General features: G+C 41.8%; 1 protein-coding gene across 2 annotated transcripts; it reads left to right on the top strand.

Moving 5' to 3' along the window:
• The first annotated feature begins 7,146 nt into the window (after nt 1–7,146).
• SERPINB7 (serpin peptidase inhibitor, clade B (ovalbumin), member 7) lies at nt 7,147–26,058 on the top strand. Of its 2 annotated transcripts, XM_010854730.1 has the most exons (7): nt 7,147–7,314; nt 12,318–12,368; nt 12,948–13,064; nt 17,775–17,892; nt 21,423–21,565; nt 24,365–24,511; nt 25,660–26,058. In XM_010854730.1, exons 1-7 carry the CDS (start codon nt 7,147–7,149, stop codon nt 26,056–26,058), a joined length of 1,143 nt encoding a protein of 380 aa, XP_010853032.1. The 2 variants fall into 2 exon arrangements, with proteins under 2 accessions (XP_010853032.1, XP_010853033.1); XM_010854731.1 differs by lacking the exon at nt 12,318–12,368.
• Nucleotides 26,059–26,958: the final 900 nt, after the last annotated feature.

The raw sequence follows: 26,958 nt of genomic DNA, 5'->3' as shown, positions 1-26,958 counted from the left end.
TCAAACTCATGTCCATTGAGTCAATGATGCCATCCAACCATCTCATCCTCTGTCACCCCCTTCTCCTCCTGCCTTCAATTTTTCCCAGTATCAGAGTCTTTTCCAGTGAGTAAATCCTTCGCATTAGGCGGACAAAGTATTGGAGTTTCAACTTCAACCTCAGCCCTTCCAATGAATATTCAGGACTGATTTCCTTTAGGATGGACTGCTTTGGTCTTCTTGTAGTCCAAGGGACTCTTGTGAGTCTTCTCCAGCACCACAGTTCAAAAGCATCAATTCTTTGGTGCTCAGCCTTCTTTTTGGTCCACCTCTCACGTCCATACGTGGCTACTAGGTTGGGCCATTTCATCAGGGAACTCCTGTTGTGTGCATTCTTTTCTTCCTGACTTATTTGGTTCCCTAGGCATTACTTCTAACTGTGGGGTGGGACTTCAGGTCCCCTGCATGGTGATTTTGGGCATCAGTGAGCAGATGAAGATGAGTTTTGGGTGTTCAGAATATGTTCTGGGTGTCTTACGATAGTTTGGATTGAGTGACCGTGACCTGGTGTGAGCAGAGCTTTGGGTGAACTAGATACACCTTGGTCTCAGGAGAAGCTCTGGGAAACCCTTCATCTGAAAGGAGAGGATGCATTCTAGTGGACGCCACACCAGGACTGAGGGGAATCCTTGGAGGCAGGACTTTCAGTGCTAAAACCAGGAAAATCCCAGGTAAGCGAGGACCAGTGGGTAACCTGGGTCCTTGCCTCCACAGATCCACCTCCAGTTGGGTTCTCTGTCTACTGTGTTAGTTCTGGAATTTTTACTCACAGCTGCTCATTATTCCTAAAGGCTCTCCACACTCCTCCTGTGACAAAAATCCCTGTGAAGAAGCCATTGTATTATCTGCCTTAGGAAGGGAGATAACACACTAGAGAGATGAACTTCCTGATTTTGGAGGGTAAAATCCTACTTGAAAACTGCTGAAGTGATCTGACTTCTTACATTATATGGTATTAACATATACAATAAAATGTAACAAAGGCAAAGTGCGGGTGGAGGGCAGGTAGGGGAGAATTAAAACTGTGTGTGTGTGTTAGTCGCTCAGTCACGTCCGACTCCTTGAGACCCCATGGAAGGTAGCCCACCAGTCTCCTCTGTCCATGGATTTCTCCAGGCAAGAATGCTGGAGTGGGTTGCCATTTCCTTCTTTAGAGGATCTTCCTGACCCAGGGATTGAACCCAGGTCTCCTGCATTGCAGGCAAATTCTTTACCATCTGAGCTAGAGGGAAGTCCCTGAAATTAAAATTAGTGAGGACTTACCCTGCATTGAATATTGTGCTGGTGATTATATGAATACATAGGAGACACAGGAGACACGGATTTGACCTCTGGGTCAAGAAGATCCCCTGGAGAAGGAAATGAAAACCCACTCCGGTATTCTTGCCTGGAGAATCTCATTGAGAGAAACCCGGTGGGCTACAGTCCATGGGGTATAGAGTCAGACATGGTTAAGCATAGCACAAGTAGGCAGGCATATATACATACACATACATATATGTGTATGTAAAACCTAAGCATGTAATATATTACATACATATTTTAAATAAAAATGTGAATATAATATAATTGATATGAACTCTTATTTTATGGATGAGAAAATGGGGGCTCAGAGAAATTAAGTTACTTGCTCAAAGTCACACAGCACAGTGAGTTGCCAAGTTGAGATTTAATCCAGAGCCATTATTTTATCCTTCATTTATTCTGAGTTTATTATGATCTAGGTGGTGAGGGAGTCAAAAGCAGACCACACAGCTTGTCATGCAAAGCAGCAGGCTCCTCCACTCTCCCCCTCCCACTCTACTCTCACTCAACGGGAACAATTCTCCCCACTGCTTTTTAAAGAAAAGAAGCCACTGTACTGAAGCATGGTTGATTGTTGGGTTGGTTTCATGGGTGGATACTTATCTCCAACCTCAATCGCTTTTGGTGTTGCTTCTTGTATCTTTCCAGACATCCAAATAACAAGCTAAGGTGACTTTTTTGTTTTGCTTTTAGAGACTGTCTGTCGCCTTCCTTTCACGGAAGGACAGTGGACTCCTTGGACGTCCAGTTCCCCATCCCGTCGCCTTCCACCTGCTCCTAATACCCTACGGTATCGATACACCCGCAATCTCGTTCAGCTCAGTACTCAGCATTGAAATCACTGCTGTTGTTTAGTCACTAAGTCATGTCTGACTCCTTGAGACCCTGTGGACCATGGCCCACCAGGCTCCTCTGTCCATGGGATTTCCCAGATAAGAATATTGGAGCAGGTTGCCCTTTCCTTCTCCAGGGGATCTTCCTTAAGCAGGGATTGAACTTGTGTCTCCTGCACTGGCAGGCAGATTCTTTACCGCTGAGCCACCAAGGAAGTCCATTGAAATCATTACAACTAAGAGAACATTATTCACAGCCCAGCTATAAAGTGTAGTATGGTATGCATTTCCCTGTGCAACCTTGTTCTCTCTGGAGTTAATCATTTTACTTTTTCTTATTTTTTGTTTTAATGTTTTCATCAGTAACATATTCCTCTTACGATGGAGGTAGATACTCTCCATCTTGTTCAATATGTTCAAACACATCTGTCCCTCTGAGAGGATATTCGTCTTAGGAGACTTCAAATGGTCAGGATATTCCACTTTAGAATGAAAACATACGCTGAAGATGAGGCTGGGAGGGTAAGAATGTATAAATAATGTGTAACGCAAGGTCTGAGACACTGTGGGGACTTCCCTGGAACTCCAGGGGTGAAGACTTCGCCTTCCAATACGGGGGCTGTGGCTTCATTCCCTGGTTGGGGAGGTAAGATGTCACAGGTCTGGTGGCCAAAAAACCAAAACATATACCAGAAGCAATATTGTAACAAATTCAATAAAGACTTTAAAAACGAAAAATGGTTCATAGCAAAAAACAAAAACACAAACAAAAAACCAACAAAAACCACTATGTAGAGTAAAACCCTCTTCGTTCTGAAAGAGTCCACTCACCTACTTCCCCTGAGCACAGCAAATCCTCGGGTCCCGGCCAGAGCAACGTCTCTGTCGCGCTCTCTCTGCCCTCCAGTAACTTGCTTTCTTCTCTTCTCTGGACTGCCTGCTGCTCCTCCACGACAGCTCTACTCACTGGAACACAGCTCCTCAAAGGTGAGGAGCTGAGCAAACACAGCACGAATCAGTGAGTGCATATGGCAAGTACGCCATTCCATGCCCCAAAATACCATTCGAACCACCATATACCATAGGAAAGGACTGCGCGGGGCTCACATCAAATTAAATAGATTTCATGCTAGGCTTGGATTCATTAGAAAGTATCTGTTTTGACTGTTTTGAATCCAGTCTGTAGCTAATACTCTGCACACTTCTTTGAATTTGCACTATAAAGTGCCTGAACATAACTCCATTTTAATTACATTATTTAAAATTATCATGATCATTACAAAAGGAAGTAGGGAGTGTCTGAGTCAGAGGCTTTATATTTCAGAGTAATGCAAGACTCTTTCAGACTCATCCAACCAGTGGCTAACTTCCTCTATGAAGAGAGTAAGGTAAATATTTCCAAAGCTCAGAACTTAAAGTCTGGCCAGACAGCTTACAAGAGAGAGACAGAGACAGAGAGACACACAGAGAGACAGAGAGAGAGAGACAGAGAGACAGAGAGAGATAGAGAGACACACACACACAGAGAGACACAGAGACACAGAGACAGAGAGCAGTGTGGGTGGGGAGAGAGGGCAGTGAGTGCGACTCTGCCGAGAACCCGTCCCTCAGTGTGGCCCTGGGTCCGCCCTCCTTCCAGCTTCTCTGTCTTGGGGCTTGTCTGCAGCCGCTTACCCTGGGGTACCGAGGATAGGGGCGCCTGCCACTCAGAGGGCATCCAAGACCACCCAACACATCACGTCCCATCTTGGAGAAGAGAAACAGGATAAGGGAATTATGGACAAGTCTAAAATTCTATATTTCTGATGTTCTTATTTAAGGCATTATATGTTGGCGTATACACATTCTTCACATTAGAATTGAATTCTGGTTTAATTGTGTATCTCAACTTATTTGATTAGGAATTTATCAAAATTTTAAAGTATGTTTTTGAAAAAAATGGAAAGATTTGAATGTATTACATTTGACTTACATGATAAGAGTAAAAATTAAGTCTGTTCAACTGTAGTTTCAATTTTTTCCTCTATGTGTACTTTAGTTCAGTAAAAACAGGAGGCTTTTTTCCCCTCAGTAATGTACCATGAAACATGGTTACTTTTTCTTGTGCAGACAGAATTATAATAAGAAGAAATAATATTTTGATCAAACAATAAGGCACACAATTTATCAATTTGGTATAATAAGCTTAGATTCATGAAATATTTTCAATATAATTTCATGTTTTACTGAAAGTGTTTGTCCCTGGTTTTTCTCATGCTTTAAAATTTATTTTTCTTACTTTTTAATTAGACTTTTAAAAAGCTTTACTGAGAACATATCTATTCTTTTTGGTCTGACACAAAAAGTATGTTAACAAAGAAAGCAAGGAATAAAAAAAATTTTCAAGTTGAAATGTACCATAAGTAAGTAAATAGGCTTCAGTCTTCCCTGGACTTTGACATCCTTAAGTTTGCTCTTTAGGATTTAAAGACCTTCATAAGTATTTGATTCATGTTAACTTGAAAATTATAAATTAATTCCATATCTATATATTAGTTTTGTAAGTATTTTTGCAGTTTTAGTGAAATAAAAGATTAATTTAAAGTTAAGTTTCTGTATGATTTAAAAAGAATTTTCCTTCATTGCTGCACCTGGATAGTGGCATAGTGGGGAGCACCATGCTGATACCTTCTTCTGTAGCTTGATGTAATTAATTTTCCTCTTCAGTTTAGTTATTTAACTGGGACCCAAATCGCTGGGCATTTGTTGATGACTTGTTTACATTTAATTATATTTTTGTGTGTTTAATTTTTTTAAAAAGTTACTGGAAAAAGAAATTATAGGAGAAAGAAAATCAGTTTTGGTAGCATGTTAATTTTCCAATATTAATTATATGTCATCTGATGGAAATTTAGGGTGAAAAACAAGTAATTCAGCCATATATATTGGTACTTATTTGCCAGTGGGATTCAGTCTTTGTATCAGATGAGGGGAATGAAACTTACTTTCATTTCTGGAAACTACAAAGCACTTGCATAGAGAAAAAGAAAAAAACAAAAGCAATGATGTGCAGTGGAACATACTTCTTGGCATTTATTTGCATAGAGTATGAACATGTCTGTACGAGTACATGTAACTGTATATTACCTAGAGCAGTTTATCATTTTAAAAGCTATTGCTTGAGAATGACTAGATCTAAGAAGCTCTTGGCTGATGTTTCTCTGTAACGATTATTTATCTAGTATGGTTTCTCTGCCACAGAATTTACCTAAGCCCTAAAAATATGTACTTAATTGTTTGAATGAACACATTCTTGTGTAGTTTCTCTTCTCTTCAATACGACAACAGTTTTGTGAAGTCAAGAGGATGACTAAAAAATTAGAAAATAAAATTTTGTGGTTAGTGCTTTTTTAGAAACTGATTTAAAGAATAATTTTTAAAAACATGAAACGTCCCTTTCCCACCTAGGGGTAAAATAGTAAAAGTTGCATTTATAAAACAACAAGAACAGTTGGGACCTGATTGAGGAAAAATATACTGAAGAGTGTGTTTTTGTATTTTGGATTATGAAATTACCAAATAGCTTTCAGACCCCCACTGGACCACTCAGGTAGGTCCCTGAAGAGGATTTGTATCAATATGTTAATGTGCCCACAATGCTTTATTAAATGTAGTTTCCTCTGTAAATATTTGGAAAGAATTATTATGGTTTTGCTTTTGAAGTTACTTTCCTAAGAGTGATTACTTTCATTTAAATACTATGATTTTTTGGCAATCAACATGAAGTCTTGAAAATTATTTGAAGAGAGAGAATGTAACACACAATTTTTCTTCCTGAAATATAGTCCCTTGAATAGACTGTCTAATGTAAAATTTGTTTCACTGTAATAACACTTCTGGGGCTTCCATGGTGGCTCAGCGGCAAAGAATACACCTGCCAACGCAGGAGACGTGGGTTCCCACCCTGGGTTGGGAATGTCTCCCCGAGAAGGAAATGGCAGACCACTCCAGTGTTCTTGCCTGGGAAATCCCATGGATGGAGGAGCCTGGCAGGCTACTGTCCAGGGAGTCGCAGAGTAACTAAACAACGACAGCAACGACAGCATTCCCGCTATATTTCAGCTTAGGAATCTGGGAGATTTGAGAAATAGTAGGCCCTAGAAATGTGTTTGCTTGGGACTCAGAATTATCAAAGATCACTGAAGCTGGAAGTTCCACTTCCAGGAACAGTGAGACTGTGCCTGGTTGTGAATATGAGAGCACAGGCAGAAATATAGAAACGTCGTGCTAAAAAAGATCAATGTTGTTTTAAAAAGGTGTCATAGTGTTGTCGCCAGAAGAGAGTCTTAGAGCTTTGATAGCAAGAATACTGGGCCAAAAGAACTTTTCCTTTTTATTGTGAGTTATTTGATAGTTACATCCAAGGTTGAAGAAATGAAGCCTTGGACTTAAAAAAACGAATGAATATACAAATCATATGTAGACCACCATGTGTAAAACAGACAGCTAGTGGGAAGCTCCTGTACAGCACGGGAGCTCAGCTTGGTGTTCGGTGATAACCTGGAGGGGTGGAACAGGGTCGGTGGGAAGGAGACTCAGGAGGGAGGGGATATATGTATACCGACAGCTGATTCAGGGCTTCCCAGGTAGTGCTAGTGGTAAAGAACTCTCCTGCCAATGAAGGAGACATAAGAGATGCAGGTTTGATCCCTGGGTCAGGAAGATCCCCTGGAGGAGGGCATGGCAACCCACTCCAGTATTCTTGCCTGGAGAATCCCATGGACAGAGCCTGGCGGGCTACAGTCCATGGGGTTGCAAAGAGTCAGACATGACTGAAACGACTTAGCATGCACATTATTGTACAGCAGAAACTAACACATCATTGTAAGGTAATTATACTCTAATTAAAAAAGGAAACCCCGTAATATCCACAGAAAACGTACTCGGAGCTCTTTCTTTTCTCCTTCTCTAGGCTGTACTCCGTTTCACCATGGCCTCCCTCGCAGCAGCAGACGCGGGCTTTTGCTTCAACCTGTTCAGAGAGATGGACAGCAGTCAAGGGGGTGAAAACATGTTCTTTTCCTCTCTGAGCCTCTTCACTGCCCTGGCCCTGGTTCGTTTGGGTGCGAGGGGTGACTGTGCTTCTCAGATTGATAAGGTCAGTCTTGATTGCATCACCAACCACGACTTTTGTAATTGATCATCAGGGCAAACAGTTTTTCCCAAGAGAATATTGCACTGCAATGGTCTCATGTAAAGGAAGACCTCTCAGTGGACCCCGTCCAGGGGAGGAAAGAATGCAGCTTGCAACCCCTGCTCTTTAAGCTGGAACCTTTCCAGAACTGCAGCTTTGATACTGTGCCTTAGTGTGGGTTTCAAAGTGTGTTTCCCATGCCAGCTTCACCTGGAGATCTCAGGAGGAATGTGGAATCTTCGGATTCGGACCTACTGAACCAGAAACTAGGGGATGGGGCCTCGCTTGAGCTCTGATGGACGTTCCAGGCGCACATGAAAGGAGAGAGCCTCAGCCTGAGTGATGGCAGCTCACTGGCAAAGACCCTGCTGCCAATGCAGGAGATGCAAGAGACCCGGTTCAATCCCTGGGTCGGGAAGATCCTCTGGAGAAGGGAATGGCAACCCACTCCAGTGTTCTTGCCTGGAAAATCCCATGGAAAGAGGATCCTGGTAGGCTACAGTCCATGGGGTCACAAGGAGTCAGACAGGGCTGAGCATGCACACACACCTGAGTAATATGGATGAGAAGGAAGAGCTAGAAAGAAACGCCAGTGAAGTCCTAGCTTAGGCACGGTGACCTGCCCCAAATGACATAATAGTGCAGCCTGGATGATCACAGCCCACCAGGATGCTTGTCACATTGTCGCCAGCATCACCTTCCCCACCACATTTAGAAACAGCTTATTAACTCACTCCTGCCCACTACCCTGAGCGAGACTGCCGGGAGGCAAAAAGCTCATGGTTTCTCTCCCTTCTCTCAGGAATTTGCCATTGAAATTCAGTGGGTCAGCAGCAGGTGAGATACCAGGGCCCAGCTGCATGTTGAAACTTCGATGCCCAACCTTCTGCCCACCGACCCCTCCCATTATTTTAGTTCATAAACCAGCGCAAGAGGGACAGGATCCCTGCTGTGACCTCTCACACTGAAGTACGTGTTGAGGGCTATTTGTGCAGTCAGGCAAGCTGGAAAGACTTGTTTCGCTCTCTGGACTGCTCCACCAGTAACTGATGCTAGGGAATAACAACAGACTCTAAGAATGCTGCTGTCCCAGAGCTGGAGTGGTTCCTAACTGGTGCGCTGAGCACCTCATGCTAACGCAATGATAACAACAGCCAGCTGGGAACTCCATCAGGGTCAGGCTCCGGGATAAGCTCTTCGCGTATCTTATTTGATGCTCACAGTAACCCTGGAGTTGGCATCATTTCCCCGGTTTTATGCAGGGGTTGTCACATCATCTCTGTGCTAGTAAACTCAGGAAGGTCTTATTCTAAAGCAGAGTTTCTCAACCTTGGCTCTACTGACCTTCTGGGTCAGAGAATTCTTTGTTGTGAGGGGCTGTTCTGCGCTTTGCAGGAGGTTTTGCAGCACCCCCGGCCCTTTCCTTTTGGACGTCATCCGCACACCTCTCCCCCATCGTGAAAATAAAATGTGTCCCTGCTGCTGCTGCTGCTGCTAAGTTGCTTCAGTCGTGTCCGACTCTGTGCGACCCCATAGATGGCAGCCCACCAGGCTCCCCCGTCCCTGGGATTCTCCAGGCAAGAACACTGGAGGGGGTTGCCATTTCCTTCTCCAATGCATGAAAGTGAAAAGTGAAAAGTGAAAGTGAAGCCGCTCAGTCCCTCTTAGCGACCCCATGGACTGCAGCCCACCAGGCTCCTCCGCCCATGGGATTTTCCAGGCAAGAGTACTGGAGTGGGTGCCATAAAAAGTGTCCCTAGACACCACCAAATATCCCCAAGAGGAGGAGCCCTAAAGTCAGCAAACTGAAAGGTAGCTCAAAGTACATTACCATAAAGCTTCACTTATCTTGAAGTCAATATTTTAATAAATACAGGTATTGGCTTTGGAAAAATCAATCTAACAACTAATAAAAAAAGATTTCCATTCATTATTTAAAAAACATAATGTTTCAGAAGCAAGTGAGTCTGTTTCTGGTACATCCACATATTCTCAAATAGCCGATCTATCCAATGGTGACCTTGGGGAATTTTTTTTAAAGACAGCTACAGGAAATTTAAAAAGTTAGTCTGACAGAAATTTTGGTCAAAAAGAAGAGAAGATTCCTTTCTCTTTGCTAAGCTTCAGTTAATTAAGTTAATTACTAGGTTGTTTTTATGAGGTAGTGAGTCAAAGGTTTAGAACTCAGAGGAGCAGACACCATTCAAAATGTTTTTCCACAAAGCCATATATATTTTACTAAAGATAGCATTACATAACAATCAATATGACTTTCAGAATTTTCTCAGCCTTCTCTTGGTTAAATCTTTCTCAAAGATGATAGAAATGGACCCTCCAACTTCCAGGGCTTATTTTAGAAAGGAAATATGCAACGGGGCCGCCCAAGTTCAAGTTCAGTGAACAAAAGCTGGCTAGAGCTTCTTTCCATCTCGTACTGAGGTGACTGACCATACAGACTTCCTTTGCAACTTTTCCTTTTACAGTTCTGGGGGTGCTGAGAGGTAAGCTTTTACCACGAATGTCACAAATCAGTCAGAACTGGAAAAACAACTCTTGGTGACCCCATGCGCTGCAGCCCACCAGTACCTCTGTACCTGGGGATTCTCCAGGCAAGAACACTGGAGTGGTCGCCTTTCCCTTCTCCAGGGGATCTTCTCAACCCAGAGATCGAACCCAGGTCTCCTGCACTGCAGGCAGATTCGTTACCATCTGAGCCACCAGGGAAGCCCTATAATAACATAATCCAAGTAATAAAACTCATTCTTTTGTTTCCTCCTCTGGTAATTACAAAATAAACTCCATGGGAAGGAGGGTCCTTGTTGAACCTTCCTTTCTTAGTGACAAATTAGCAATTTCTTTTGAGATTTTTTTGTTTGACGTGGACCTTTTGTGAAGTCTTTACTGAGTGTGTTACAATATTGCTTCTATTTTATGTGTTTTGGCCACACATGAGGCATGTGGGGTTGTAGTTTCCTGACCAGGGGTGGAATCTGCAGCTCCCACATTGGAAGGGGGTGCCTTAACCACTGGACATTCAGGGAAGTCTCTTAAATTGGTAATTTCAGTGTTCTGTCAATGAATCACAGTCACAGTGAAACTGACCACAAAACTATGAGGCAGAATTACGAACCCTGGAATATTCTAGTCAACTGGATCAGCTGGGAAGAGGTAACCACAATATCCTTGAAGGCCCTGAAGGATGAGAAAGGGTGTTGATGCTCTTCCTGCCCCACAACTGCCTAGAACTAGGGGAAAAATGACACCCAGGCTTCTAGGCATAGTCCTTGATGTCTGCAAAGACCCCATTTGTGAATAGAACTAATGTGTATATCAAATTTGCCTTGTAGACTTTGCCTTCTCTCTCATTCCATCTCATAGTATCATCCTAGATTGAGGATGTAGAAATTGAAGTTAGGTTCCAATTCTTTGTGGCATTTTAAGACTAACAATGATACTAGTAGCCTTTATAAGTTTTCATATCCCTTTCTGAGCAGTTCCATTCTCCCCAAGCCAATATGATGGTGCTATAATTAGGGGTGTGAGGCTTTGAAGTAGAAATCCCTCACAGAGGCCCTGATAGCAACATTGGTTTAGTTAAATTCCCATACGTGTCTCTTTACCCTGCATCAGAACAGACCTTCCAACCTTCTCCCTACTCCAACTCCTCACACACAAAGCCCGAAAGGTCCCTCTAGGCAAAGCTACATCTTTCTACAGAAAATTCAACCAATGAGATTCTGAGAGTCACAAACCGAGACAATAGAACAAATCCACCATTGCCTGGCAGTTATTTAGATCTTTCAGACGATTGGCCGGGGGAATATAAGATAAATGCTGCTCCGCGCACTGCCCACCCGTGCCGAGGAGGCAGGATGCACTCAGTCTGTCCCAGACAGCTGCACGAGTGATTGTCACACGCATGGCACATTTTATTACTTCCTATTAATGGAGTTGTTTTGCATTTCAGATCCCAGAGACAGAGGGCCTGGAAAAAGGCAGATAAAGTGTAGTAAGAAATCAAGATGGGCATAGGAACAATTATTAGAATAATGGGGTTATTGAGAGCCATGCTGAAAAAGGAAACCCCAAACTGCTCAATTTCAAGTAATTTTTTTTGTTTGTTTAGTCACTCAGTCATGTCCAACTCTTTGTCACTCCATGGACTGTAGCCTGCCAGGCTCTTCTGTCCATGGGATTTCCCAAGCAAGAATATTGGAGTGGGTTGCCATTTCCTTCTCCAAGGGATTTTCCAACTCAGGGATCAAACCCATGGCAGGAAGATTCTTTACCACTGAGCCACCAGGGAAGCCTCTCAAATAATTGCAGGATCAAAAATTATATCTAGCAAATCCCAATTTTGCTTCCTATTTAATATTTGCTAGATACTCAATAACTAGTTTTCCTTTTTATGGTTTTATAATGTCTTAAAAATTATTTATTAATTGGTGGCACCAGGCTTTAGTTGTGGCACTCGGGATCTAGTTCCTTGACCAGGAATCAAGCCTGGACCCCTGGCACTGGAGGTAGAGAGTCTTAGCCACTGGACCACCAGGGAAATCTCTTGCTTTTATGTCTTGGTGTATATGTAGTTAACCCCAATCTTGCCGCCTGTTTCATTAAACAAAGTTTTCTTTTTTTTTATGAGACTATTTTTGATTCTGGTTCAGGTTTAATCAGTGAGTGATTATTAAATTGATCCCCAAGAATGAGCAAACCAAAATTATTAGACATATTTCACTTTGTAGCCATTGATTTATGAATTCTCCCAGTTTGTGATACTTTCCCCAATGAATAGTCTTATTCTAAACACATCAATAGGACAGTTGCACAGTTCATTGCCGCCCTATGTGCTAACAAACAAACTCACAAACACAGCCACCAGCAGTGACATCTCCACTTTATTTTTTATTAGTTCTCCTCCTGTTTGCCACTACTTGCTGACTGCTTTCCTTGTTGCCTGTTTACAGGTGCTTCACTTTAATACCTTCTCAAGACATGGAAACTCTTCTGATACTCAGGTAAAGACAATATGTTCTTCTAGAGAAAGAGACTGTAAGACTCAATTTATAAAAATCCCCATCTCACTAATATATTTCTATTTTCTCTCCCCTTTAAAGCAAAGGATCATGTCTGTTTCAGATTTCTGTATTGTGGGTATTCCAGATACAATTTTTGATAATTTACTTGTAAATTATCAAGTAAGCCAGTATTTTACTTACATGTTAGCTAAAATTTGGCAAGATAGCATGGAACTAAATGTTTGCGTTTTATGCTTTGATATTCACAGTCAACTTACATTGGTAAAATGAATTGTTTAGTACATGCATTAGACAAATTCATTATCTTCTGTTAATAGTTTTATTTTAAGGTTATTTATTTATTTCACTAACTCCTTTAATTAACTTTGATCACAGACACTATTTTGAGAAAAAGGGTGAAAAATTTACATGTATGTGACATTGTTTCCTGCTTTAATAAGCATCATTGCTTTTAAATTCTTTTATGATAATATTATACGTGTTTTATTTCATGTGTAAAAAGAGTAGACATATCTTTGCAGCCCAAGAATAATTTTTTATAAATCTTTTTAACAGCAGCCAGGACTCCAATCTCAACTGAAAAGAGTTCTGTCTGATATAAACACATCCCACAAGGATTATGACCTCAGCATTGCCAATGGACTTTTTGCAGAAAAAGTATTTGATATTCGGAAGGTAAGTGCAGGCTCCTATGTTAGATGGTTATTTCTGTTATGAACCTGAGTCTTGCCCAATTTATCATATGAATAAAGGCTTGCGCCTTTCCATGGGGCCATACCAAGGTGATCTATTGTTTTCCTGTCACTATTAATTAGGTTCCCAGATGCCTTCTCAATATTATCACTTTATTTCCAAAGTACAGCTTTTCTTCACCTGAGTGAACACATATTCAGGGTCACTAGATTGACATGCTCCAAGACAGAGAAAGCTTGTCCACTGGCAGTGATGTGGAGTTAGAATTGGGGTGGGAGGAGCAGACAGTGCATTTAGGGTTGTCTATGGGCAGCAGAGAAAAAGCCTATTCACTTTTCCTTTGAGTTTTCTGTCTTCTAGGACAGTTCTTCATCCCCAGTGCCTTCACCTCCCTTTTTTTTTTTTCTCAGCTGTGCCCTTCCATCTCTCCTGCCAGCAGTTACTTATCTTTTCAATAAGATCACTTATAAAAGGGGGCTTCCCCAATGGCTCAGCTTGGAAGGAATCCACTTGCAATGCAGGAGACACAGGAGACATGAGTTCAATCTCTGGGTCAGGAAGATCCCCGGAGTAGGGAATGGCTACCCACTGCAATTTTCTTACCTAATCCTATGGACAGTGGAGTCTGGTGGGTACAGACATGGTGTTGCAAAGAGTTGGGCATGACTGAGCATGTGGCACACACTTATAAAAGAGTTCTTGGTAAGAGACATAGTAAGGCTGGCCAGTGGTAGAATTGCAGCTAAGACTCAACGCAGGAGGTGAATAACTTGAGGCCAGTAGACTGATTTCCCTCATCATGGAATTCTCCTCATTCAAAGACCAGCAAGTCCTAGAACGCACTCTTGCATGCTGGTATGCCTGACCCATCATTGCTATGACAACCAGAAGCTGGTAGTATTGTTTAAGCAGACACAGTGGCCGCGATTCTCTGGGGGAAGTCTGTTCTCCCTTTTAATTCTCCACGTCTCACACAACTATAAAACTCCACTCCGTGACGTCTCTGGGCTGGTCTCCGCTGGCTTCTTTTCCAGCTCTCTGTGTTCCGCCCAGTCATTAATGCTTTGTCTGTCTGTCACCCACTCAGATTCTTTGCCCTTTCCAGCACCACTCCCGAATTGTTTGGCAACCTGTCAATTATGAAGCATTAGGTCACTTTGCTTTTAATCCTCCCAAAGGTATCCTACACAAGTTTTACAGGGGCCACCATGATGTTCAGCCACGGTTTGAGTCTCAATTCCACAGATGCTGTTATCTTCCTGAGGGACCCTCAGCCGTAGCCTGGATGTTGATGAGTCTATCATGGTGCTATTTATAGCATCTTGTTTTTTGTGTTCCTTTTTCTGACTCTCCTTGCAATGCACCCAGAAGCACAGTAAAGGTGAGGTCTAATCAAGGTCTTCGAAAACAAGACAGCTGTTTTTTTTTTTTTCTCTCCCAAACATTTATAAGTATAATAAGTTATTCTAAAAACTACTTTTGATTTAAATGTACCTATCATCAAATTTCAGATAGATCAGTACAAAGATAGATAATCTCCAAGCTGCTTACATTTCTTCTTATAACACTTTTAAACTCACATTTGAGTATGGGTTCAAATAAGAGGATACATATTCTACTAGAATTGATAAAGATAATAATATGTAAATAGTCTCTGTGTATGGTATTATATGAAAGTATGGTATTATAGAAGACTCAACCACTATCTCTGACCCCATGTTCCCCCTCCTCCCCCAATCCTTGCTAAATGTGCCTTGGTTAGGACCGCTGTACATGTTATTCCATACCTGATTCTGCCACTGTTTTGAATAAACTCAGTGTCCCTATGGAAGATTCCGCTTCCACAGTTTCCTGACCTTCTCTCTACACCACTATAGATACCTGAGCCACACCCTGCAACTCATCAACGACCTGAAGTCTACAGCTCCGGTTTTCCAGTGTGGTCACAGCACCGCGTGCGTCTCATTCTTTCATCACTGCTCCACCTGTTCTTCAGCTGCACTGAGTCATTCATTCTCTTGATCTCTCGACTTTCTCTCAGCGTATCAGCTCTCTCCTTGCCTAGCTTTATTCCTACACTGAACTGCTCTCAGCCATTCCTTCCCCATTCTCTTCCCCCAACAAAGCCCTGAGTCGGGAGCAGCGCCGTGACTTCACTCACAGTTGTGCCTGGGCTACAGGGGAATGCTTGCGGGAAGCCTGGAGGTGTGCAGTTACCACCACGGCGTGGCAGTCTCCCTGCCGTCCCGGTCAGACGTTCTTCGTGGGTCCAACAGCCAGCTTTGGTGTTTCATTCCTGACGGCAGTTTCTGAAAACTCTCCTACTTCTCTCAGATTCCCAACAGCCCCTTACTACCACCATCACTTTCAACTGAAGGTCTTGTCTTCTTGACAAAGAAAATAGAGGCGGGATTCATATCCCAACCCATTTGCTGATCTTTCCCCCTCTTTCCATCAATTTCAGAGGGAACAGTTTTCCTAAACAGTCAATTCCTCCACTGCTTTCTTGCCTCCTACTTCTTCCTTGGTGTTATCTTTCCAACAATATTCTTTATTGGGCTTTTACTAACCTACTTTCTTCTTTCTCATAGCATATAAATGTATGTACAAGGTACCTTTTTTCTAAAGTTTTTTTTTCTTTTAAAGCTGCTTAATGATTCTCCTTCCCATCTTATTGTTTCTCAGACTGAAAATGTAAGCTTGAAAAATCCAGCTTAATGAAAGAGTAATATGTATTCTCGGAGTCCATTTACCCCCCTTTTACTCCTCAATCCACTGCAATCTGGCTTCTATGTTAAATGCTCCCCTGAAATCCTTTTTTATGAAGTTGACTGCTGCCTTCCATGTAGACACCTAAGCTATGAACACTTTGCAGTTTTTATCTTATCTGCCTCTTCATAGTATTCAACATGAATGATGTTCCCTGAAACCTTCCCCTCTCATCGTTTTTATGGTATTGATTTCTCCTGGTTTTCTATTCAGTCTCTTTGTTTCATCTCAGTCTCTTTTGTTTATATTCGTTCCTCCAGGCATCCCTAAAACACTAGTGTTCTTTAAACTTTCTGTCCTCAGCCATCTTCCATTTTCAGTTAACTTTCTTACCCAAGGAGAGATCACGTGTTCAAAACGTGTGTAGTTCTTTAGCCTTGTTCTCCCTGCCTCTGTACGCTCTGTGGCTGTACCTGCCTCCTGCCAGTCCTCAGGCGGGCACCTCCAGACTCTCATGTACCACCCTTCCTGTCCTCTGACTTCTCTTTCTTCTGTGTTCTCTCTCAGTGAATTTTCCACCAAGTATTTGGGTCAAATTTGTCTTCTCCTTTTCCCTAAGCTTCACAGTCCATTAGTGAAGAAGACTTATTAGGTCTTCCTTCTACTTTTCAAAAGAAAAGCTATATTGAAATAATCTGAAACTTACAGAAAAGTTGCAAGTATTATAGAGAAGAAAAAATTTTTTTCCTGAACCACTGGAAATCCCTAATCATATTTGAAGTCTTTGGTGTAATCCTATAAACAGTGAGATTCTCCTACATAACCACAGTGCAACCATCATAACCAGGAAATTCACACTGTTAGATCATTACCAGCTAATCTTTAGATCCTTTTACATCTAATCAATCATCATTACATCATCCCATAGCAAAATAATTTACTTCAGAATCGTGCATTGTGTTTTGTTGGTATGTATCTTTAGTATCTTTCAATTTGGAACAGTTCCCTAGCCTTTTTTTTGACTTTAAGGATCTTGACACTTTCAATGATTATTCATAATGTCCAGTTTTAGACTAGTTATATTTTAGAATGTCCTTCAGTGTGATTTGTTTGATGTTTCTTCATAATTAGAGTCATATTTTTTCCAGCTGTATTGAGACATAATTAACATATAACACTGTGTAAATCTAAGGTGTACAAAATGTCAATTTGATACTCTTATATGTCGTAAAAGTCTTCCCTGGTGCTCAGACGGTAAAGAAACTGCCTGCAATGTGGAAGACCGGGATTTGATCCCTGGGTCAGGAAGATCCTCTGGAGAAAGGAATGGCAACCCACTCCAGTATTCTTGCCTGGAGAATCCCATGGATAGAGGAGCCTGAAGGGCTACAGTCCATGGGGTTGCAAAGAGTTGGACATGACTGAGCAGCTAACACACATATGTTGCAAAATGGTGATCACCCTTTCCTTAGGTCACTCCTCCATCTGATTTGATAGAAAACATCACGGGTATTGCTTTATTTTCATCATATTATCCTTATTGCCCCCCGGCAGGATTTTGATTAATCCTATTGCTGACAGTGTTATCTTTGATCACTTGATTAAGGTGGTATCTGCTAGGTTTCTTGAACAGTTTTTCAGTAGGAAGAGAATGACACAAACAAGGGGCAAGAGGTAGGAGGCCCCTGAAATATTCATGGTGGAAAGAGTGGTGAAGTTAAGGGGTGGTATCAGCCACAAGCCCTGCTGATCTCCCCCAGTGCATTTCAGTGTGCTTGCTCTGCAATTTGACTTCAAGTTCCCCAGTCCTCCCTCCCAGCCTATTTCTTCACCTTTGATGCAGGACGTAGTCCTTGAGTAAGGTAGTGGAAATGAGGGGACAATTTCAAATATATATCTCTTATGGTGCTTAGTTGGTGGTGATTTGTAAGTACAAAAACTGTGTTTATTACTTATAGAGCTGTATATCATTTATATTTACAGGACTATATTGAGTGTGCTGAGAAATTATATAATGCCAAAGTGGAAAGAGTTGACTTTACAAATGATGTGGAAGATACCAGATATAAAATCAACAAATGGATTGAAAATGAGACCCATGGTGAGTGCAATGCCCTGTTTATCTGCAAGATTGTCAGTTATATGTGAATATCGAGAACTCCCAATTTTAAAGTTGGGAGTCTTTTGTACATATGAGAAACTGCTCCTGCTTACCAGAAGTAATGATTGCTGTTATTTAAAATTGCTCTAGTTGTTGTCCAGGGAATTCCTAGTTGGCACAATGGTAAAGAATTCACCTGCCAATGCAGGAGACACAGGTTAGATCCCTGGGCTGGGAAGATCCCCTGGAGGAGGAGATGGCAACTCACTCCAGCATTCTTGCCAGGAAAATCCCATGAACAGCGGAGCCTGGTGGGCTACAGTCCATGGGTCACAAAGAGTCGGACACGACTGAGCGTACACACACATAGTTTTTATGACGCTCTGTCAAAAAAATAAACTTAATTTTAAATTCTCTTCATTTTCAGAATTGTATATCTGGCAATGGTGGTTCCTTCCACAAAAAAGCATATTTCTTTATTGACAAGTCTCTTTCCAACTGAAAATGAAGTTCCAGCTAATGGTCTGGTTTAGCACAAAACAAATAAAGAAATCTATTTATTGTTTCCTTAGTCAATGATTTCAAAGCTGGTCATTTCTTTACCTAAGCAATGGCCTTGATTTATACTCTGAAAGCTATTTATTGTTTCCTTAGTCAATGATTTCGAAGCTGGTCATTTCTTTACCTAAGCAATGGCCTTGATTTATACTCTGAAAGCTATTTATTGTTTCCTTAGTCAATGATTTCGAAGCTGGTCATTTCTTTACCTAAGCAATGGCCTTGATTTATACTCTGAAAGCTATTTATTGTTTCCTTAGTCAATGATTTCGAAGCTGGTCATTTCTTTACCTAAGCAATGGCCTTGATTTATACTCTGAAAGCTATTTATTGTTTCCTTAGTCAATGATTTCGAAGCTGGTCATTTCTTTACCTAAGCAATGGCCTTGATTTATACTCTGAAAGCTATTTATTGTTTCCTTAGTCAATGATTTCGAAGCTGGTCATTTCTTTACCTAAGCAATGGCCTTGACTTATACTCTGAAATCTATTTATTGTTTCCTTAGTCAATGATTTCGAAGCTGGTCATTTCCTTACCTAAGCAATGGCCTTGACTTATACTCTGAACAATATATACACATTTGCTGTTTGTTTCTGTTTCAAAAATATGAGACGCGTAAGTTGCTCCTTTAAGTGCAAACATTCAAAGGCGTATAATTATTCCAGGAAACAAGAATACAGTGGCTCAGTTTTGCTTTTGCTCACTCATCATCATCACTTCACTAGAGTTAATTTGACCATTAGCCACCATGTATTTCAAATATACTCTTCATAAATCAAAAACTATGCAACTACTTTTCTAATGCTGTTCAGTCGCTCAGTTGTGTCCGGCTCTTTGCCACCCTAAAGCACGCCAGGCCTCCCTGTCCTTCACCATCTCCTGGAGTTTGCTCAAATTCATGTCCTTTGGGTTGGTGATGCCATCCCACCATCTCATCCTCTGTCGTCCCCTTTCCTCCTGCCTTCCATTTAGTGTTAAAGTATTTTGGTGTATCAGATTACTAGTACCTTTCTTTATTTGGAGCAGTAATTTATTTCCCTTTTTTCCTTTCTCATGCAAATCTATATATAATTATTCTCACTGTGATGAGGGCATGGACTCAATACTTATTTGGAGGAACACTTCAAAATGATGCCAATATTCCAATAAACCTACCCTGGTCTTATTAGGTTTTATTCCTCCTCCTCCCCGCTCCCTCCACCCCCTCTTCAATCCTATGCACACTGCCAGAGTCATCCTTTAGAAAGGCAAATCTGATCCATCATGACCATGTCCTTTTTTGTGTTTTAGTGAATCCTGAACAATGCTTTTCCATCGCCTTCAAGATAATAAAAAATTCTTATCAGACTTTCCAGGCTCAATTATCTGGCTCCTGCCACCAGCCTTTCCAATCTTACTCTTCCTATTGAATCAGAATAAGTTAGGATTTCCCCAAATACAGTCAGCTCTTCGAAGCTTTCAAGTTTTGAATAAAGAGTCCCAACTTTATGGAAATTCTCCCTGGCCCTCACCTTGCCCTCAGCTCAAGCAGGTGGCCTGGCCATAGACACAGTGTTCCCACCCCACGCTGAGCACAGGGCTGTGACCCCAGGATGCTGCAACTGCATTAAGGTGGTGCCCCCTCTGCACTGGACTTGTTAATATAGGTTCACAGGGTCAACACACAGCGAAGCCAAACAAACTGAACCATCAGTTTGGAGCAGAGAAGGTTCACTGCAGGACCAGCCAGTGGTCTATGCGGTGGACCCAAAAGCCCCGAGCTCCTGGAAGAGTTTCAGCAAAGCATTTTTAAAAGCCAGGGGAGGCGGGGAGTTGCAGAGTGGTGATCAGCTCATGAAGAATTTTCTGGCTGTTGCTGAGGCACCAGGGTGGTGTCGCAGAGGTTCACATTCTCAGGCCTTAGGCTCCAAGAGGCCTGAGGCTGTGGGCTCCTGTGTTAGGCACTTAACATCCTCCGGGGAGGTTTTTACATCCGCAAGACAACTCAGGAAATGTGGGCATGCTAAGTCCCTTCAGTTGTGTCTGACTCTTTATGATCCCATGGATGGTAGTCCACCAGGATCCTCTATCCATGGAATTCTCCAGGCAAGAATACTGGAGTGGGTTGCCATTTCCTCCTCCAGGGGATCTTCCCGACCCAAAGACTGAACCTGGCTCTCCTGCATTGCTGGCAGATTCTTCACCATCTGAGCCACCGGGGAAACCCATTATATTCCTGAGTCTCCTGCTTCTCTTATATTGGCAGGCAAATTCTTTACCACTAGTGCCACCAGCAAATGTGTATCAAATACTATTATCCAGGCACTTCAGGAGAAGGCAGTGGCACCCCACTCCAGTACTCTTGCCTGGAAAATCCCATGGATGGAGGAGCCTGGTGGGCTGCCATTTATGGGGTCACACAGAGTCAGACACGACTGAAACGACTTAGCAGCAGCAGTAGCAGCAGGCACTTCAGAGAGGAGCTAAAGAAGAGGTTATGGGGGAAGGTCTGCCCAGGGAAGACCCCATAGGATCCTGTTCAGTATCTAGAATAGTGCAAGGCATTTAGCAAAAATTTCATGAACATGGAATGTAGAAATTAGCCCATTCAATGAAATGGCCTTAAACTATACTTGGAATGCTATGGCCTCAAATAAATGAAGGCAGTTTGGTGTCTATGAGTAGGGAAGGTCTCTGAGCATTGTCTTCTTGGGTCAGAATCCTGTTTTATGTGACTTTGTACAAATTACTTTTCTATGCCCTAGATTTCTCAACAGGCAACAGAAATAATAATAGTGCCTTTCCTACAGGGATTTTGTGAGAATTAAACCAAATATTGCACATAAAGCATTGCACATGGAAAGTGCTGGACAAAGTAATTCATCACAGATTATTACTAATATCATGATCATTTTAATTATGTGATAAGAAAAATATTCATCTTGTCTTTAGCTTTTTAAAATTTACATTTTTTCCCTCAATTTTTCAAAAGGCAAAATCAGGGATGTCTTTCATGAAGGTACCATAAGCTCATCTGCTGTGATGGTGCTGGTGAATGCCGTGTACTTCAAAGGCAAGTGGGAGTCAGCCTTCACCAAGAACCAGACCCAAAGTTGCCATTTCAGATCTCCCAAGGTATGGAATTCTGTTTAATTTAGGAAGATTTTTGCCAATAATATGCCTTTACAGGGCTTCCCTAGTGACTCAGACAGTAAAGAAACCACCTGCATGTAGGAGACCTAGGTTCAATCCCTGGGTTGGGAAGATCCCCTGGAGAAGGGCACAGCAACCCACTCCAGTATTCTTGCCTGGACAATCCCACAGACAGAGAAGCCTGGCGGGCTACAGTCCATGGAGTCACAAAGAGTCAGACATGACTGAGAGACTAATACTTTCACTTTCACACAGTAATCTTAGTATAGTAGAAACATCAGACTTTGTAGTCAGACATGCCACGTTAGGGTTCTTACCTTGCTTCATAGGAATTGCCTTGTCTTAGCACATGAACCTTAAAACCATAGTCTTTCTCACAAGTAAAACCAAGTGATTCCATTAGTTCACCTAGAACATTGCTTTCAATACTTTGGTCACCTGATGCGAAGAGCTGACTCATTGGAAAAGACCCTGATGCTGGGAAAGATTGAGGGCAGGAGAAGAGGATTACAGAGGATGAGATGGTTAGATATCATCACCAACTCAATGGACATAAATCTGAGCAAACTCTGGAGATAAAGAAGGACAGGGAAGCCTGGAGTGTGGCATTTCATGATGTACAAAGAGTCAGACACGACTTTGTGACTGAACAACAACAACAAATTCCTTTCAATCCTCAGTTTTTCATGTTGAAGCATAGAAATTCAGATTTAACGTTTAAACATAGTTTTATTTTTAAGTGGAAAATGCTATTGAAATGTTCTTTCTGCATCTTTCCACATCAGAAGTTTTAGACACAGGAGTGCTGAGAGCTCCTGGAAATCAAAGATGACTGATAAGTGAGGAGATGCGCAGTAAGAGGTTGTCTAGCAGGCCGTGTCTGTGGGGAGAGGAGCGCTTTGGGTGGAAGGAGAAGAAACTTGAGCACAGAGTAGATCAGACTCCAGAAGGACTTGGAGTTTGGTGGCCTTTAGCACCCGCATGGAGGGCGGCCAGCCCTGCTGTGTGTCCCTGACTGCAGGGTCCTAAGGAGAGCCCAACTCGGGAGCAAGTCTATAATGTAGATGCCTCTATGAGAACACAGAGAGGGGCATAGAAGTCTTTTGAAAATCCTAAGTGAAAAAACTGAAACCGATTAACTCCTAATAAACCATAACTCTGTCTGATAGAGATGTTAGCTGTGTAATTGCAAAATGAAGCATATTAGACAGTCCCAGAATTGTAATGGGGCTTCCCAGGTGGGGCTAGTGGTAAAGAATCCACCTGCCAATGCAGGAGATGCAGGAGACTCAGGTTTGATACCTGGGTAGGGAAGATCCCCTGGAGGAGAGCATGGCAATCCACACCAGTATTCTTGCCTGGAAAATTCCATGGACAGAGGAGCCTGGTGGATGGGGTTGCAAAGAGTTGGATGTGACCGAGTGCACACACACAGAATTTTAATCACTGGGGCTGACAGTGTTAATGGTATTTGGAAATGAGCTTTTATTCCCCATTCTTTCCTTCAACTCCTCTGGTAGACTGCATTTGTTAACTCATTTCCATGAATGAAAATGAAGCATGACTCTTTCCTGCAATGTCTGTGGGGTTTTGTTTGTTTGTATTTTGCTCCTAAATAATGGCTTATTTAAATAAATATGAGTATGTGCAAATAAAATATCTGTAAGTATTAACATAAAGTATAATAACATTGTTTAAAATAATCTTCGTGACTATATCCCTTATAATAGAGCTCTAATATATAGCTTATAATATAATACGCTGTAGAATCTATATCACTTGACAGCTTTGGTTCCATCCAAAATTGGTGAAATCACCCTTTTGTTAAGAAGTCTGGTTTCCATCTTTCTCCAGCATAACTCAGCTGTGGGAATCTTCCCTGCCCTAGCTTGGAAATGAGACTTTGCCACTCAGCCCCCATGGCTCCAGACTCAGTGAGAAGGCACCAGCCTGTCTCACTAGGAAGGCGCCTTCTTCCTTTACTGCATCATGGGTGCTCTTTCTGGGGTTTGGATTCTTTGTCAAAAAGGACAACCTTTCTGGAGGAAGAAGAGCCCATAATTGAAGCGTAAAAATTATCTGTCCTCCTCTGTAGGATATTCTTTCGTAAAGGGAGATTTTATAGAAATACTGAAAAACTTGCAGGATCACAATATCTTTTAGGAAAAGACAGTTTATTATATCTCTATTATGTTTCTAAATCTAGAAGTGATATCCTAAAGATAAGAGATACTGTGTTTCCCTCAAGTTAATTTGTCAAATATTTCACAGGAATTAAAAAAAAAGCTTTACAACACCCTATTATTAAACTGTAATTTTTATAACACTTGCCTGGATAATACTTCAGATAAGAAAAAAATCTATAGCAATCACTTGAAATTATAATGCTATTTAATAATTATTCATGACATAATATAGACATTTTCAGATAAAACACTAAATGCAAGGCAATGTTCCAAGTGTTAGCTACAGTAAGGCACATAATCTTTACAACAATCCTATGCAATAGAGGCTGTGTTTACCTCCATTACAGAGATGAGGTGTAGAGACATAGAGCAGTGAAGTAACTTTCCCAAGGGCACACAGTTGGTGAGTTTAAAACTCAGGTAGTTACTCTCAGAGTCTGGTTTCACTCGAGATGTGGACCGGTAGGACCGCCACTGGCAGCAAGCTGGGGAAAACCCACTGGAAAGAAAAGCCTGAAGCACTGTTCCACTGCATTTGGTCGATACATGAAATAAGGAGGGCTTTAACTGTTTTTTTTAATGACTTGACTTTCAGTGTCCTGGGAAAGCAGTGGCCATGATGCATCAAGAACGGAAGTTCAATTTGTCTGTCATTAAAGATCCATCCATGCAGGTTCTTGAGCTCAGATATCATGGTGGTATAAGCATGTACATAATGCTGCCGGATAATGACCTGTCCCAGGTAAGTTACCACTGTTGATCTCATTGCTGGGGAATAGGAAGATGTCTAGGACCCTTGATTGTGTTCTCATCCATCAGCTTCAAGATTTCAGGTTGTCAGAATTAGTCACTCACCCATTTGTTCATTTATTAGTCCAAGATTTGTAAATAATGCTCATAAGAAAACTTTTCCCATTATAAATCTGGAATAATCTATGATCAATTCTCAGTGTTAAGGAGTTGGTGAGTTCAATTTGTGAGTCACTTTGGGGCAGCGTGTTGGAAAGATATATGTGGTCCCTCACTCTGTCACTAGGGGCTTCCCAGCTGGCTCAGTGGTAAAGAATCCACCTGTCAAGCAGGAGACATGGGTTCGATCTCTGGGTCCGGAAGGTCCCCTGGAGAAGGAAATGGCTACCCACTCCAGTGTTCTTGCCTGGAGACTTTCATGGACAGAGGAGCCTGGTGGGGTACAGTCCATGGGTTTGCAAAGTCGGACATGACAGGGCACACACACACGCGTGCACTATGTCACTGAGGGTCCAGGCTGTGCATCTTGGGCACATCTCCCTACATTGTCTTGAGTTGCAGTTGTCACACGTGTGGAGTAGCAGGGTCAATTTGTATCCAAATCTTCCAGTGTGGGCGCCGCGCTGGGGATGCTGATCACACCAGCACCGAGGCTACAGCTCGGGTCTCCTTGCTGTCGGCTACCTGGGGTCCCATTGGTTTACTTCTACAAGTTGCGCAAATGTTATTTTCCATGTCTTTCATGAGGCAGAAATGGTCAGGAAACACTGATTCAAATGACTGCTGAGTTCCTTTCTCCCTCTAATGATCTCTGATTCCCAAATTCCTTCACTTGCTCACTGTTCCACTTTGTCTATATATGTTAATATGTGGGCAGAGAACAGAAATGCCCTGAAATATCAATATAAATAAACCACACCTTGTCATAGCAGAGCAAATTAAACATATGATTCACTCAAGAGTACTTGAACCATTTGTTTTAATCATTTCCCATTTCCAGACTCCCCTGGCACCCTTCCACATACTTACAAGCAAACATCCAGGAGAGAATTGTTATGGAAAACCATATACCTCTGAGGCTATTGTTTCATCTGTTTCTTAACCATATGGTTCTAAATTGCCTTTTAACTATTTCTACAGATTGAAAACAAACTGACTTTTCAGAATCTAATGGACTGGACCAATCCAAGAAAAATGAAGGCTCAGTATGTCGAAGTGTTTCTACCTCAGTTCAAGATAGAGAAGAATTATGAAATCAAGCACTATTTAGAAGCCCTAGGGCTGACAGATATCTTTGATGAATCCAGAGCTGATCTCTCTGGTATAGCTGCAGGAGGCCGTCTGTATGTATCAAAGCTGATGCACAAGTCTTACATAGAGGTCACCGAGGAGGGCACAGAGGCCACCGCCGCCACAGGAAGCAACATTGTGGAAAAGCAGCTGCCCGAGCCCAGTGTGTTCCGAGCTGATCATCCATTCCTGTTTATAATCAAGAAGGGTGACAGCATCTTGTTCAGTGGCAAAGTCTCTTGCCCTTGAAACTACAACTGGTTTTTATTAGAATAGAAACAACACACCAAGGAACCACCGCAAGGAAATAGATTTAAGTTTAATTGGAAGCATGTGATGACTCCTTTCAGTTTACTTCCTTCTAACATTGATCAGCAGAAGATTTGGGTGATTTGACTTGACCTGGTTGATTGTCCTGATCTTGCTCTTAGCATTTCTACCACCATCAGGCCCGCCTCTTTCTAATTTCATCGTCTTTCTATCCACATTGATTTCTGCCAGTCTTCACCATAGCCACTTGCACAAAGATCTGGGTATACTATCTGGGAACTGTGGGATGCTCTACCTGTAATGTTAGAGTAGTAACGTAGAAGCAGCCCTAGGGATATTTTTTGAGACTATAGTTATCACAAGTATTCTAGTTTCATTGCAAATATCTAGGAAGTAGATCCAGCTGCTGGAAATAAGTGTCAAGGATAACTTTTCCTTGCTGAGCTAAGAAGACATCAGAATTTACTTTTAGTATATCTGATTTGAAATTAGTATCTAATCTAGATGCTAAAAATTATGGACTTGGCATTGGGAACCAACAAAATAGTTGGTCAATAATTTTGACTTGATATCTTTCAGCCTTTCCTTGATAGAGATTTGATGTGTACATAGTTTTTCAAATATTAGTGTCTTTTAACTTTTTCCAGTTGTTGTTTACAGCATGTTATTTCATATGCTGTATAGTTTTTTTTTCTCTATTTATCAGAATAAAAAAACACAAAATAATTATACCGTGTGATTGTTTTCCCTGGACGAATTGTGGGACTACCGGCACTGTTCTCTAGGCCAAGCAAGCAATTAAAAGAAAGAATGCTTTTTTAATATAAAACTGATTTGGTTAATGTTGCTGTTTTATTACACGTAAAAGTTACTTTTACA

Source organism: Bison bison, unplaced genomic scaffold, assembly GCF_000754665.1.
Source record: "Bison bison bison isolate TAMUID 2011002044 unplaced genomic scaffold, Bison_UMD1.0 scf7180017864349, whole genome shotgun sequence".
In the NCBI taxonomy this organism is placed as follows: domain Eukaryota; kingdom Metazoa; phylum Chordata; class Mammalia; order Artiodactyla; family Bovidae; genus Bison; species Bison bison.
This window is presented reverse-complemented; position numbering and strand designations above follow the sequence as displayed.